At 45.1% G+C, this 16,697-nt stretch overlaps 1 protein-coding gene across 3 annotated transcripts in view; it reads right to left on the bottom strand.

Moving 5' to 3' along the window:
• Nucleotides 1-16,697, bottom strand: part of NIPBL (NIPBL cohesin loading factor) — a 186,451-nt gene that overhangs the window by 13,019 nt on the left and 156,735 nt on the right. For all 3 annotated transcript variants that reach the window (XM_088462229.1, XM_088462228.1, XM_088462230.1), the window contains exons 39-40: nt 3,150-3,323; nt 2,789-2,979 (exon numbers count right to left, since the gene is read on the bottom strand). In XM_088462229.1, coding sequence (XP_088318355.1) covers nt 2,789-2,979; nt 3,150-3,323 — 365 coding nt within the window. The remainder of the gene's footprint in view (nt 1-2,788; nt 2,980-3,149; nt 3,324-16,697) is intronic.

Raw genomic sequence — 16,697 nt, forward strand, 5'->3', positions numbered from 1 at the left:
TCTGCTGGTTTCTTTCATTGCAAGGGAGCCATTAGTGCCTCTCCGATATATGTCAATGCTGTAACATGGTCTGACTGAATTTTTATGAACTTTGCTTTTAATAGAGGTTTCCTTTTAATCGTGTTTAACGCCACTCTTAGTTCTAGTATACCAAGAGCTTTGGTTCCTCGTACCAAAAGGCCCGGAAGGCAATACTGACGAATAAGAGCTCCGTCATTGCAATTATCCAGTCCCATAAAGCAAAAGGGCTGACCCATGTTGAACAGTTATCCACCAGCAATCAGAGGAGTGACTGAAGTGCTTTTGGAGACACATTTTGAAGTCTTCAATCGGGTGGTCAGATGATGGAGTGTATCATTCAATTTTGATAAGAATTGGATCAGGAATGCTCGAGTGGAACCGTGAAGACTGAACTGCTTCGAATGTCAAAACCATCTCCCCTAAAACCTTCATGCAAATTGGCACAAACATTGTTCTGAGATCCAATAGACTTAACAAGTAGGTGAAACCAACCTTTTATTTTCTGTCAAGAGTACTTTCCCTTCTGTTGTCTTGCTTTGACAGTGCAAGATTGGGTGGGGGCACCTGTGAACAGAAGGGGGCTGCGGCAGCTCTGTGTTCTGTATGCAGTCAATGCTGCATACAGCAGAGAGCAACTGCAGAACCCTAATCAGCGTCACGGGACTCATCACATCCATGATGCTGATGAGGGAGGACTCGGGAGCCACTGTGCACTGTAACTGCGGAATTTCTGCATGGGTTATTTCTGCATGGGTTGGCTGTGACAGCACTAATTTTTTTCTCTATCTTTTTAACTGTCATGTGGTGCGACAGTTAAATAGTTTAAAAATAACAGATCCTGTCATAGGCAACCCATGCAGAAATACCCCACTCTGGTAGGACCTCAAAATAGACAGAAAAATATATACAGCGAGTAAAAAACAGTAATGAACACTGAACATTTTTTTCAGTAAATATATTTGTAATGGGACTATTCTAATGAAATGGTCACCAAATACCCATGCAATCCACACACGCAAAGAAATCAAACCATAGATGTCCATAAATTAAGTTGTGTGTAATAATGTGAAATGACACAGGGAAAAAAGTATTAAACACATGAAGAAAGGGAGGTACAAAAAGGCATGTAAAGTCAAGACAGCAGATGACATCTATCAGTAATTAGAAAGCAATCCTGCCCCTTGTCAGTGCAAATGAATATAAGCTGGTTCAGTCCCAACTGAAGGCCTAATAAAAGATGCCTCATTACCAAGGTGTCTCATTATGGGTAAAAGCAAAGAGCTCTCTCAAGACCTTCGCAACCTTATTGTTGCAAAACATACTGATGGCATTGGTTACAGAAGGATTTCTAAACTTCTGAATGTTCCAGTAAGCACTGTTGGGACCATAATCCAGAAGTGGAAAGATCATTTCACCATAAACCGGCCACGACTAGGTGCTCCTTGCAAGATTTCTGACAGAGGAGTGAAAACAATTATCAGAAGCGTTGTCCAAGAGCTAAGGTGCACTTGTGAAGAGCTTTCAGCAAGGCAGGAATTGGCAGGTACATTTGTTTCAAAGAAAACAGTAAGTAATGCACTCAACCGGCATGGCCTGTATGCACGCTCACCACGCAAGACTCCTTTGCTGAAGAAAAAGCATGTTGAAGCTAGTTTAAAGTTCGCTGCACAAGATTTGGACAAGCATGTGAAATACTGGGAGAATATAGTCTGGTCAGATGAGACAAAGACTGAACTATTTGGATGCCATAATACACACCATGTTTGGTGGAGGAATGGCACTGCACATTACCCCAAAAACACCATACCAACAGTGAAGTTTTGAGGTGGGAAAAACATGATGTGGAGCTGTTTTTCAGCATACGGTACTGGCATACTTCATAGGGTCGAAGGATGGATGAATGGAAAAATGTACCGAGACATTCTTGACAAAAATCTGCTGCCATCTACCAGGATGCTGAATATGAAACAAGGGTGGACATTTCAGCAAGACAATGATCCCAAACACACAGCCAAGGACACTCAACTGGTTTCAGAGAAAGAAAATAAAGCTGCTAGAATAGCAAAGCCAATAACCATAACTTGAATCCAATTGAAAATCTATGGAAAGAACTAAAGATCAGAGTTCATAGAAGAGGCCCACGGAACCTTCAAGATTTGAAGACTTTGTGTGGAAGAATGGGCCAAAATCACACCTGAGCAATGCATGCAACTAGTTTCTCCATACAGGAGGCTTCTTGTAGCTGTCATTACCAACAAAGGCTTTTGTACGAAGTATTAAATACATTTCAGTAAGCATGTTCAATACTTTTTCCCTGTGTCAATTTACATTATTACACAAATTCATTTATGGACATCTATGGTTTGATTTCTTTGCATGTGTGGATTGCATGGGTTGTTGCTGACATTTGGTGAAAATTTCATTACAATAGCCCCATTACAAATATATTTACTGAGAAAAATGTTGATGTGTTCAATACTTATTTTACCCGCTGTATATATAGCTGAGCCTCTATACCCCCAGGTTCCACAGTGTACTAAATAGGATGAAACATACATATAGTTATATAGTTGACAAATTTAAGTTTGAAGAAAAGTTAAAAGTTATCTGTTGTTGGTGGAAAGCACTTTCATGGCTGAGCTTTGAAATTCTAGTTAAGGACCTTTGTACAGGTGAAATATTGAGAAAGACATAAGCAATTCAGGACTACAAAATGCAACTTTACATGACTTGTGTTAGATGGTGTCTCAAAGAGCATATAGCGCACCTGAACAGGATGGATGAGACCCTGGTTCAGAGTCAATGCGATGACATTGAGTGCAAAGTGCCGCACACTGGACTGCCTGTGGAAGAATGACTCCAAGACCTGTTTGAGGTAAAGCTGCATAATGGAGCTGCTCATTCCTGAGGAAATGTCTCCCATCTCTTTCAGATCTTCCTGCTTTGAGACCTTTTTCCCTGCAAGTCAAAAGTGGTAAACTATTAGAAGAAAAAAATTAGAATTCATCTGACCATATCCTCTATTAAATTGCTAATGCCATTCCCACCCCTCCCTCTGCGTAACAAAGCTGGAATAAGAAAAGCAGCCCGGTATAGAAGGCTGACAGTATCGGCCAGGGGCCACTCACAGTCTCTGTCTGCTTGCTGCATTCGAGTGTCCTCCTCTTGTAGGTAGGTCTGGAGGTTCTTCAAAACTTGGATCTTTAGGTTCACTGAGCTGTTCTTGTCAGACAGAATGTTATTGTATAAATTTTTCACCTCCACTTCAAACATGAGAATTGGATGCTGAATGAATGAAAACCCTACAAAAACAAAACAAAACAGTTGAGTGAATTTATGGCACATAATCGGTATGATTACCAGTAACTCACAACAAGTGATAACATTATAGGGTCATTCCATATCAGATCACCTGAAAAAAAATAAAATTAAAAGTCCACCACCCATCTCAGATTTTTAAGATTTTTTTTTTTTATAGGAGAGGATGTCAAAAAAAACATCTGCCAAATATCTCGACCGTCTGTTAGTTTCTGAAATATTGATTTTTCAATTTATTCAACTATTTGTTAATTGCGGCTTATTTATTCAGTTTATTTGAAAAAAGTTTCCTGTTGTGGGTGTTGGTTGTTTGCAGAATACACAAACAATTGGATCCAGAAAGGAGCAAAAATTGCACCCTATAGAAAATTATTTTATTACAGTAACATTCTTATTATTATATAACACATGGAGATTGATAGGAGGTGGTGCGTGTGTTGACTGTTGTGTACCATTTTAATGCAAGTGGTGAGATGCAACTGGCCTATTTGGGAACACAAAAGGAGTATTAACCTGCCCCTTTCTAATATTGAATTCCTATTTCTCAACCCATATTATTTTATATTCAAAATCTAATTTTTTTAACTCCTCTAATATGGGAAAACGGTGAAACAAGCTATTTGTTGTAGTGCATTATATTTTTAATATGTACTAGCTAATTATAATCTTTATATTTACATTTAAAAAGATTATATTTTATAGGTACCGTATATACTCGAGTATAAGCCGAGATTTTCAGCACATTTTTTGTGCTGAAAAAGCACCCCCTCGGCTTATACTCGAGTCATACCCGCATGGTACGCTGCTGAGTAGCGTACCATGCGGGCCGCGGTGCAGACTGTGTCACTGTGACACAGCCTGCGCCGCGTGTGTAGCGCTGACCGGACGGAGTTCGGTCAGCACTACACACTGCCAAACACACAGCCGCCGGAGCCGGCAGCTATGTGTTTGGTGTAATCAGCAGCCGCTGAGAGTCTGTCAGACTCTCAGCGGCTACTGCTGCTCCCACTGCGGGAGCCATCTTCCGGCTCCCGCAGTGGGTAATGGGAGAGACGTCGTCATGACGACGTCTCTCCATTATGCAAAGCGGCGGAGGAGCCTGTAGCAGCGTCGGGACCAGGAGCGGGGTTACAGGTAAGTGGTTTTTTTTTGTACATTTCTTTGTACTGGGGGGGCTACTACCGGAGGGTACTACCAGGGGGGGATATCGCTACTGGGGGCACTACCAGAGGGGGGATGTTGCTACTGGGGGCACTACCAGGGAGGGGGGGAATACTGGGGGCACTACTAGGGGGGATGTTGCTACTGGGGGCACTACCACGGGGGGTTAATACTGGGGGCACTACCAGGGGGGGATATTGCTACTGGGGGTACTACCAGGGGGGGGGGATTAATACTGGGGGCACTACCAGGGGGGGATGTTGCTACTGGGGGCACTACCAGGGGGGGTATTACTACTGGGGGCACTACCAGGGGGGGATTACTACTGGGGACAGTACCAGAGGGGGGATTACTACCAGTAGCTGCTGCATTTCCCACCCTAGGCTTATACTCGAGTCAATAAGTTTTCCCAGTTTTTTGTGGTAAAATTAGGTACCTCGGCTTATATTCGGGTCGACTTATACTCGAGTATATACGGTAATCCAAAAAAATAGGTGAAATATTAATAAAATTATACAGAAGTTAATAACATTTTTAATTGCAAATATAAATTATAATTTTTAGATTGTACATATATTAAAAATTTGTTTTTCAAGTGCACTACAAAATATAGCTTTTTTGTTGCTCCGTTTTCCCATATTTTTGGTTCATACAGAGTGATCATACAAACACAAGAGTAGTTTCCTTAAGAATAACACGCCAAAGTAGGTTAATTTCCGATTCCTACTGCATGGTGTTTCATAGTGGAGAAAAAAAAAAATAATGAAGTTGACATTCGATTACTGTTGTTCCGCATACATAATTTACACTATGAAATTTAAAAACTTAAACATAACTAAAGTTGAGTCAACAATAACATTATTTTCCCCTTGTTTGGAACCTGTTGTAATGGTCAGTAATTTTCCTTAAAGTGTCAGCAGACAGTGTATATTGCCTTCCAGTACTTCCTTGGATAGTAGGCACTTCCGTTACACAGAGGAGATGAATAAAAGGTAAAAACACTTATCTCTTGAAGCCAGGATAACAACATATGTTGATTGGTTTGCTGTCAGAGTTAATATTTGATATGATAAGAGTTAATATGCCAACTTCATGCTTTTATTAAGCCATGACAGAAATTTTACCCAAAAAGCAGAATTCAGCTGAACAGAAGCAGACGAATACCCGGTTACGAGTTTAACTGAACCTGCAGAAACAGTTGAGCTGAATGAAAGTATTAGGGTCATTCCATGCAAAATCATGACAAAAAATGTAACACTTCAAGCCGCCGTCTCAGATTGTCATGAAATTTGGTAGTGTGATAGACGGCAATAAAGTAACTTTCATATGTAAAGTTTTAGCCCTCAGTGATACACTGTGTTCATGCTACAAGGTTGCAAACATGCCAAACAATTTAAAAAATGTATGCTTGCAAGGTCAACTAAAACGAATTATACCTTTACTTCTAATTATGGTAGAACTTTCATGTTGGTCTTGTTTTGAAGGTAAGGCACCATAGTTTTCAGAAAATATAGTTTTATATTTAAATATTGACTAACATTTCAAGGTCACATGTAACCTTTGACCATGACTATTTAAATGAGTGTGTGTCTAATTTTTTTCATAAAGTATGTTATACACTTAAATACAATCTCTCTTTGGTATAAGTTTAATTATGGGAGCCTTTGGGAACAAGAGCAAAAACAGGATTTTGGTACTTACCGTTAAATCCATTTCTCCGATTCCACAGGGGACACTGGAGCTTCATGACAGTGGGGTATAGACGGTGGGTTGAGTTGAGCCTGGCACTTTAAAAATCTACAAGTGTGACTGGCTCCTCCCCCTCTATGCCCCATCAACCCCAGTTTTAAAGAACTGAGCCCGAGAGGAGACGGAGAACAGACTGAAGAACAGAGAAGGAGAACAGGAAAAGAAACATCCAACATACTGACACACTGCAAGAACACAGCAGGCTGCAGTGATAAACAGTCACACAATAAAAACAGACAAAACTGCAACAGAACTGAAGCAGAACAAGCAACTGAGAACAGGCAAGAAGCACTGGGTGGGCGTCCAGTGTCCCCTGTGGAATCGGAGAAATGGATTTAACGGTAAGTACCAAAATCCTGTTTTCTCCTTCATCCACTAGGGGACACTGGAGCTTCATGACAGTGGGGACGTCCCAAAGCTACCCTCCTGGGGGGGAGAGTGCTGAACGCCCTGCAAGACACTACGACCAAAATTTGAAGCAGAAGCCGCAAAAGTGTCAAATCTGTAGAAACGTACAAAGTATGAACCGAAGACCACGTCGCTGCCCTACAAAGCTGTGAAGCCGAGACACCTCTACGTGCCGCCCAAGAAGTACCCACAGAGCGCGTAGAATGCGCAGAAATGGATACCGGCGGTGGTCGAGCAGAAGCAACATATGCCTGACGAATAGTCAGACGAATCCACCTGGCCAAAGTTTGTTTAGACGCAGGCCAGCCACGCCGATTAGCATCATAAAGGACAAATAGAGCCTCTGATTTACGTAGCCCCTCAGTTTGGGACACATAAATGCGAAGTGCCCGAACCACATCCAAGGAGTGAGAATCCCCAGAAGAGTCCGACAACGCTGGCACTACAATCGGCTGATTCAGATGAAAACCCGAGACCACCTTGGGCAAAAAGGAAGGCCGGGTACGAAGTTCCGCCCGATCTTCGTGAAAAATCAAGTAAGGGGAACGGCAGGACAAGGCTCCAAGTTCAGACACACGTCTGGCCGAAGCCAGGGCCAATAAAAGGATCATCTTCCAAGTCAAATACTTCAATTCCACCTCCTGCAAAGGCTCAAAGGTGGATGACTGAAGAAAAGATTAAAACAAGATTCAGGTCCCAAGGAGCCGTGGGTGGCACAAAGGGGGGCTGAATTCTAAGAACCCCTTGAAAAAAGGTCTGAACCTCCGGAATCAGAGCTAGGCGACGCTGGAAAAAAATAGAAAGAGCAGAAATCTGCACTTTAAGCGTTCCCAAGCGTAACCCCGCATCGAGGCCTTTTTGAAGAAAAAGAAGAAGACGTGGTAAATGAAAAGAGGAAGTGGAGGATCCACGACCTTCACACCAGGAGATATAAGCCCTCCAAATGCAATGATAATGCGCTGATGTTACCGGTTTTCTAGTCCTAAGCATGGTAGGAATGACCGACCTAGGAACTCCATGGCTTCTTAGGATGGCGGTCTCAATAGCCACGCCGTTAAACGAAGCCGCCGTAAATCCGGGTACACACATGGACCCTGTTGTAGAAGGTCCGATCGTAGCGGAAGAGGCCAAGGTTCGTCTGCCAGAAGGAATAAAAGATCGGAGTACCAAACCCGACGAGGCCAATCCGGAGCCACTAGGATGACGGTGGACGACTCTCGTTTGATCCGCTTGAGAATCCGAGGGAGGAGCGGAAACGGTGGAACAGGTACACAAGGCTGTACGGCCAAGGGATCAGTAAAGCATCCGCTCCCACCGCTGCCGGATCCATGGTCCTGGAGCAGTAAAGGGGTAGTTGATGATTTATCCGAGATGCCATCAGGTCTATCTGTGGCTTCCCCCATCTGCAAACCAGTTGATGAAAGACCTCGGGATGAAGGGACCACTCCCTGGGATGAAGATCCTGACGACTGAGGTAGTCCGCTTCCCAGTTGTCGACCCCCGGAACAAACACTGCGGAAATGACCTCTACGTGTCTTTCTGCCCACAGAAGGATGCGACTGACTTCTCTCATTGCCATCCGACTGCGGGTTCCCCCTTGGCGATTTATGTATGCCACTGCCGTGGCGTTGTCGGATTTTATCCGAACCGGGAGTCCTCGTAACAGAGGAGCAGCCTGTATCAAAGCTCTGTAGACTGCCCGCAGTTCGAGAACATTGATTGGTAAGAGGGACTCCTGCTGCGACCAAAGCCCCTGGAAGTGATTGTCCAGAACCACCGCTCCCCATCCGCGGAGGCTGGCGTCCGTGGTGACCAAGGTCCAATTCCAAATTCCGAAGCGGCGACCCGCTAACAGATGCTCCGTCCGAAGCCACCAGAGCAAGGATATGCGGGTCCGGGGAGACAGACGCACCAGCCGATGCATCTGTAGGTGGGACCCGGACCACTGAGACAGAAGATCCAGTTGAAATATTCTGGAGTGAAATCTGCCGAATTGGATGGCCTCGAAGGAAGCCACCATTTTCCCCAGGAGACGGATGCAAAGATGCACAGATACTTTCCTGGGTCTGAGCACTAGACGAACCAGCTCCTGTATGGCTATGGCCTTGTCCCTTGGCAAGAATATACGAAGCAGAACAGTGTCTAGAATCATTCCTAGGAACTGAAGTCTCTGGGACGGCATCAACTGAGACTTCTGGAAGTTCACAATCCATCCATGTTGAATGAGAATCTGATGTGTAAGGGACACTTGGTGTAAAAGGACTTCTGCCGTCGGAGCCTTGATGAGTAAATCGTCTAGGTACGGAACTATCGTCACCCCCCGAGAGCGCAAGTGAGACACCATGACGGCCATCACTTTGGTGAATACCCTGGGAGCTGACGAGAGACCGAATGGCAGGGCCTGAAACTGGAAATTAACTTCCCTGATGGCAAATCTGAGGAAAGCCTGGTGAGGAACCCAAATTGGGACATGCAGATAGGCGTCCTTGATATCTATCGACACCAGAAACTCTTCTGCCTCTAGTCCCGCAATGACAGAATGGAGAGATTCCATCTTGAACCTGTGAAATGAAAGATACTGGTTCAAGGATTTCAGATTCAGAATGGGTCTGACTGACCCATCTGGTTTCGGAACCACAAAAAGGTTTGAGTAAAACCCTTGTTGCCTTTGTGCAGTGGGAACCGCCACAAGGACCTCGGCCAGCAAAAGTTTCTCGATCGCTTGACGCAAAATTAGTTGCTTCAAGGGATCGACGGGCAAACCTGTTGTAAAATAACGCCGAGGAGGAGTGAAAGCGAACTCGATCTTGTACCCCTGAGATACCAGATTTCGAACCCAAGTGTCTGGAGAAGTCCGTCTCCAAACCTCCGAGAAACGCTGGAGGCGTGCCCCCACCTTCGGATTTCCGAGATGGGATGGGAGCCCGTCATGCCACAGGCTTGTCTGCTGGCTTGGGATCTGGACGGCGGGCATTATTTGTTTGACGTCCTCTAGCACGGCCTCCTCGTCCCGCTGAAGACGAACCTCGCGATCGTCCCTGAAATCTTGCAGATGCTCGAAAGGAACGAAAGGAAGGTCCCCTAAACGAGCGACGCGGAGGAGGTGCAGATGAAGGTAGAAAAGTACTCTTACCTCCAGTGGCCAGCGAGAACCACATGTCCAGCTCTGGACCAAATAAAATATCGCCTGTGAAAGGAAGAGCTTCCACTGCTCTTTTTGACTCCGCATCCGCTTGCCAGGCACGAAGCCAAAGTGCCCGGCGAGCAGAGACCGCCGAAGCAGAAATCCTAGCGCCTACATGGCCGATATCTCTGGAGGCGTCTCCTAAGTATACAGCAGACTCCTGAATATGTTCTGCCAAGGTAATCAGATCTGCCCGCGGAGTGCTGGATCTAAGACCCTCAGTCAATTGTTCCGCCCACTTTTCCACAGCCTTGTTGACCCAAGATCCTACCAAGGCCGGCCGGAGAAGTGCACCTGCGGCCGTATAAATGGATTTCAAAGTGGTTTCTAATCTCCGCTCTGAGGTTTCCTTCAATGTAGTAGCTCCTGGAACAGGTAACGTGGTCTTCTTTGACAACCGAGAAACCGAAGAATCCACAGGTGGCGGGGTCTCCCACCTCTTCCTATTTTCCGCAGGAAATGGGTAAAGAGAGAAGAAACGCTTAGGAATCTGGAATTTACGGTCCGGATTCTGCCAGGCTGCCGTCATCTGTTCATCCAACTGGAGAGAAACAGGGAATGTGACGGCCATCTTCTGTGACCTGGCAAATAAGGAGTCTTCTAACGATTCTGGAGCTTCCTGGCCAGAAATCTTAAGAACTTCCCTTACCGCTAGAATGAGTGCGTCAATACCTTGCAATGCCTCAGGTTCTTGTGAGTAAGTCTCTACGTCTGATTCGTCCAGCATCTCCCCTTCCTCCTGAGACGAGTGATCCGCTGCCGAATCCTCATCCGACTGGAGAACCGCCGGAAGAGCCCTCTTTTTAGATGAGCGACTTACCGTAGCTTCAGGAGCTTTAGACGCAGAACCCATCGCTTGAGCAAGGCTATTCACCGAGCGGACTAAATTCTGAGCCCACGCTGGTTCTGCTAGAAAAGAAGGGTGAGATGTGCCAGGTAGATCTCTGGCAGACTCCCGTTCCCTACGGGAAGCGGCTAATTCAGAAGAAAGGTCCGCCATGACCCCGGCCAAACTATTTATGAAGGAGGGAGTGACAGACTGCGTGTTAGCACTGTCTGCTTCACATGTCTCGCACAGGGAAGACCCTTCGGAGCGAGCATGGGTAAACTTCTTCCTGCACTTAGTGCAGGCAAACAGCTTTTGTGATGCAGTTTTTTCTGTCCTGGATGTCATCATGTACTCACAGACAAGCACCACATACAATTCAGGAATGCAGAAGAAGTATAAGGAGAAGCAGAATTACAATAATAATGCTACTCAAGTATGGGAGCAGACAGAGCAATAAGGGAGGAGCAGAATTTCAATAATAATGCTACTCAAATTGCATGCAGAGCAGTATAGGAGGAGCAGAATTTCAAGAATAATGCAACTCAGTAACAGGGGCAGACAGGCATATAAGGGAGGAGCAGTCAATAGGACCAGAAAGTAGTTAAAACCACCCTCTGTATTTACAGACCCCCTGTAGATGCTCTCAGTCTTTGATCTGCTCCTCTCCCCCTCCGCTCAGTGCCTGCAGTCTGAGGCGCCACTCCCGTTCAGAGCGCGCCAAACTAGCCCAGGCAGTGAAGGAGGAAGAGGAGGAGGGACCCATAAGCTCCTCCTCCTAATGGCCGCCGCTTTGTATGCACGCGGCATACACTTATACAGTGGGACGTTACTCTCTGTCCCCGCACTGACAGCGGGGGCCAGCTGCACGACCGCCGCCAGTGATAACCGTGCCGGTGCCTTTTACACAAGCACCGGCACGCAGAGGCAGGACCGCTGTGAGCGCGCCTACCTAACAGCCAGCGCCGGTGTTCTATCACAACACCAGCGTGGCAACTGACACCGGGGGCTGACAGCCGCGCGTTTCAGACCCAGCAGTTATTTTCACCTCTCCTGCTAGTCAGGAGAGGTGTGCTACTCACCGGGCTGCTGCGGCCAGAGCGCTGGGCAGTGAGGGGAGAGCGGGGACCCGGACACAAGCCAGTGGTAGCTGTGGCGGGCCCCGCTGAGTCTGATGACTCCTAACTGCCTAAAGCAGCCTCCCCTCCATAGGGTGACCGGACACAGGCTGCAGTAGCCGTGTGGTCCCCTCTCTGGCGGCTCCCACGATGCAGGCAGACTGTCACAGCTAACAGTCTGCCTGTCCTCTTGTGACTTTGATTCACTTTTCTATATAAAATTAATATAAGGGCTGGAGACAGCCCCTGTGCACCGGCTCTACTCGGGCACATTCTAAAAACTGGGGTTGATGGGGCATAGAGGGGGAGGAGCCAGTCACACTTGTAGATTTTTAAAGTGCCAGGCTCAACTCAACCCACCGTCTATACCCCACTGTCATGAAGCTCCAGTGTCCCCTAGTGGATGAAGGAGAAAAAAATATTAAGTACGGCAGTTGAACCCTTCTTGCACTAACCATGCAACTGGCAAGTTCAGACTTGACTTGTAGTGTCTCTTTTTGTGTTCTAGGGATGGTCATTGGTGGTTTTCCCATCGATGGCACCATCGGTGATAACCATCAATGGTATATTATCAATCTATGAACCAACGCTGCCGGGTGTCTGGCAAGCCGCGGGCTGATGAAAAAACGGGATTCGGCGTAGCCGACAGCCAGGGGGCGAGGCTAAGCTCTGTGTCATGAGCAGAAAAAAAAATTGTGTTCCACTTTGCCATCGATGGCAGAATGGCAGACAGCCAATTCTATTCTGCAATCGATGGCAAAACCATTAACAATCGGTATTTGTAAACTATTGATTGTTGATGGCCATTCCCTTCTGTGTTCTTCTCAGTCTGGCTGCAGCTACTGCATTGAGAAATGGTGATAGAAGGGATTTAGACAGTCTACTAGGTTTTCAGTGAAGTGTGGTAGTTTAATCAAGAGTGTGACAAATGGATAAGTAGTACATTAATGATGGGTACACACTATACAGATAGATCTGCAGATCGAGTGATCTACAGATGATGGTCGTTCATACACACTGAACAGCCATCATCTGTCTGGCCGCGGGTCCCGGCACGTGTTGGGGGCATGTCCTGCCCCCTCCCTGCGGCTGCCGCTGTGTGTACGGGAAGTCTGCAAACCGTCTGTACACACTTCTGCGGGACAGATCGTTCTACAGACATATCTGTCCATCGGCTGTGCAGCCCAGACAATGAGATATGTCGGTGGACGACTACGTTCACCAACATATCGCGGGTACACACTGGCCGACGGGCAGCAGATATATTGGCCGATCAATTGATAGGCCAATAGATCTGTCAGTGTGCAACCCAGCTTAAGACTCAGTGCTGCAATCCATTTGATCTTAAAGGACACAGCAGCAGTAGAAAACAATCAGGCACAGACAGGTTCCTCAACTGGAATTTTTAATATTTCTTCTTTTTTTTTTTCTTTTTTTACAACTTTTGCAATTTTTATAGTTTCCTTTAGCAATAGTTTTCTTCTTTCATTCTTTTCCTCTTGACAGGTGATGCTCCCATACTGCTTAAACTTTCATTTAATGACCGCAAAGCTGAGTCAGTCCTGCATGTCGCCACTTGTGTGTTATTTTTCCTTATCAATTGATGTACTTGGTCCTTCCACAGTAGTTAAAGAATCCCTTTTAATTTTTTTCCTACAGTTATCACAAATCATTTGAGCACTACTGACACGTGGCAGTATCTTAATCATAAATGGTAGCATCTTCCTTAATTGTTTTCTACTGCTGCGATGTCCATTAATATAAAATGGGTTGCAGCACTAAGTCCTAATGTACTACTTCTCCATTTGTCACCATCTTGATCAAACTACCACTATTCACTGATAAACTGTATTAGATAAACCAGAGCTTCCCAAACGCGGCCCTCAAGGCACCCCAACAGTTCAGGTTTCAGAGATGGTTGAATCAAACTGACTGAGGTACTAATTAATTCACCTGTGGTCAAGCATGGATATCCTTAAATCCTGGACTGTTCGGGTGCCCTGAGGACCGAGTTTGCGAACCTCTGAGATAAACTGTCTTAGTCCCCTGTATCATACTTGCCTACTCAACCGAAACAGCTGGGAGCCTCCAGAAAAATCGGGTGGTGCTCCCAGCCCCCCGGAAAAGATGGCAAGGCTCGAGGCATCATGGCCCTGCCCCCTGCTTCACAATGCCTGTAATCTCGGCATTGTGTAGCGGTTGCGGGGCCAAATTGATGAAATCGCGTGGTCACACCACGTGTTACACGGCTTCTAATGCCGGGTAACATCCCTAGACACGGCCCCTAAGCCACGTCACGCCCCCCGCTATGCCGACCTGACTGGCCCCTCCCGGAGGCAAGCCTGTCTTGTATCACTAGTACTCAATGCAGAAGCTGCAGTCAGAATGAGTGATGTAAACCATCGATGGTTCGCCATAGATTGTTATTGTTCCATCGGTGGAAACCCACCGACGGCCATCCCTAGCACACAGAAAGAGACACCACAAGACAAGTCTGAACTTGCCAGTTGCATGGTTAGTGCAAGAAGGGTTCAACTGCCGTACTTTTTTTTTTTTTTTTACTCCTGCTCCCAAAGGCTTCCCAAAATTAAACTTATATACTTAAATACAATCTTTCTTTGGTATAACATACTTTATGTACAAAAAAATTAAACACACGTAAAAAAAAAAAGAGAATGCATTGTCTGTATTACCGCCCGCTCATTGGCTGACTGAACCAGTCATTCGGTACGCTGTAGTGGTCATCGATCGAGAGCTGTAATTGAGTGTTTAATAAAGGATTAAATCATTCTGTGTGCGAGTCCTGAGTACACTTTTGAAAAACAATTTATACATGTGTTCTGCCATCATTAGAGTACTAGATACACACACAGCTCATTTTTGAAAAGTCAGTGCCAGTCCATGCGACGTGCTACATTGTTCTGCAGGGACGTGCCGCACAGTGATAACATACCTCAGAAATGATCAGCTGGGCTTGAAGGGCACTATATAAAACAATCACTGAACTACAAGTCTCAGCCCAGGAAGGAAGTACTGGAAGGCAGTATACACTGTCTGCTGACACTAAGGACAATTACAGACCATTACAACAGGTTCCAAACAAGGGGAAAATAATGTTACTGTTGACAACTTCAGTTAGTTTTTACATTTCATAGTGTAAATTATGTATGTGGAACAACAGTAATCAAATGTCGACGTCATTATATATATTTTTTTCTCCACTATGAAACACCATGCTGATTTTTTTTTTGTGGTAGTAATGTATACCTCTGTTAAGCACCTCAAAAAATTTGGGATATCGAATGTTGATTTAACCTTGTTTTTAATTCTGTTCTAAAATCTTGAATTTTTGCTGTAACTCGAAACGTAAGGCAGACAAAGTAATTTGGTTTGGATTTTTGGATTCGGGAGGAAAGATTTACCTTGCGGGTCCAAATTTCGTGGCAATTCCTTAATAAGCACCTGTGATACTTCAAACAAACTGAATAGTTGAATAAATTGAGGAATTAATATTTCGGAAATTAACAGTCAGACAGCTGAGATATTTGGCAGAAATATTTTTTTTGATATCCTAAAAAATTGGTGGACAAACACGGTTGAACTGACGTCGGATGACCCTATCCAAGTAACACAGGCTCCAAGGAAGTAATGCAATATGTAATGTGGTGTTATACACATCAGACCAGGTTGTGTGCATATGAGCATTTAGGGTAGGAGGGGACATGCTGTTCTCTCTTGTTAAGAGTACAGATGTGTCCTTACACATCTTTGCTGCAGTTGTGGTAAAAAGACCCTCTCGATGCATCAGGTCCCGTGAGACTGAAAATGTGTCTAAGTTGCAATGTGATAGGACGCACCAGCAGACGGTGATGATTACACGTTTCACATATCAAAAGAATCAGCAGATCCTCCTGGTGCATACTAGTCACATCACATTGCCACTTAGATGCATTTTCGGGGAGGAAGGGGGGGGACACAACAGACGATGACAGAGTAGCAAGAGACCTGGCGGCTCACTCACGCCAGCCAAGTGACTTGCCTGGCGTACAGAGTTTATGGCCCCCTGAGAATGGGACGTAAACTAGGCTCACACTATGCAATATTCCAGCCGATCAGACAATGTTTAGCTACTCCGCTTGATATTACAATGTACGTGCAGAACTCAAGGCCGAATACTGTTCCAAAACAAATATGATTGTATCTGGTCTACTGCACAGCATTTTTGTAGTGTGTATACATTTCCAATTATCAGACCGACATTTCTCCTTATAGTTCATTAAACAAGTCACCTTTGTGACAATCTGAGGACAGTCCATTTACATTCTCAAGTTTGTTTATGCGTTCTAAAAATCAAGTCAGTTGGATTGTGAGTGAAATCGTTCAGGTGTGTACCTGGCATTACACTTAGGTTTTAGACACATTGTTTTTTTTATACTTTCAATTTTGTATTTGTCTACAGTATTAGGAATATACGTATAGAATTATTCTCAAAATGTATAGTCTCTTTAATGGTGCTAGTATGTCTGCTTGTAAGGCTCTGCATTCATTAAGGATTATACAATGTCTCATCCCCCCCGTCCTCCCCCACTGAGCACTCCTGTCCTTGTTATTGAAGTGTGGTGATCATCTCACAATACAAAACCTTGGGTATGTAGCCTACTTGTAAGATATTTGTGACAACGGGGGTGTATTTGGATAACAAGCATGCAGAGATAACACAAAAACGTCAATTTGCCCACAGCCTGCAGAAAAAGAGAACACAAAACTAGATATTACATATACATCATAAGCTAGGTACACACCTGAAAGATAAGAGGAACGATTATTTACCAGTTACTTATATAGCGCACACATATTCCGAAGTGCTTTACAGAGAATATTTGGCCATTCACATCAGTCCCTGCCCCAGTGG

The sequence above is a fragment of the Taudactylus pleione genome, unplaced genomic scaffold (assembly GCF_031769625.1).
Source record: "Taudactylus pleione unplaced genomic scaffold, aTauple2 ptg001165l, whole genome shotgun sequence".
Taxonomy (NCBI): domain Eukaryota; kingdom Metazoa; phylum Chordata; class Amphibia; order Anura; family Myobatrachidae; genus Taudactylus; species Taudactylus pleione.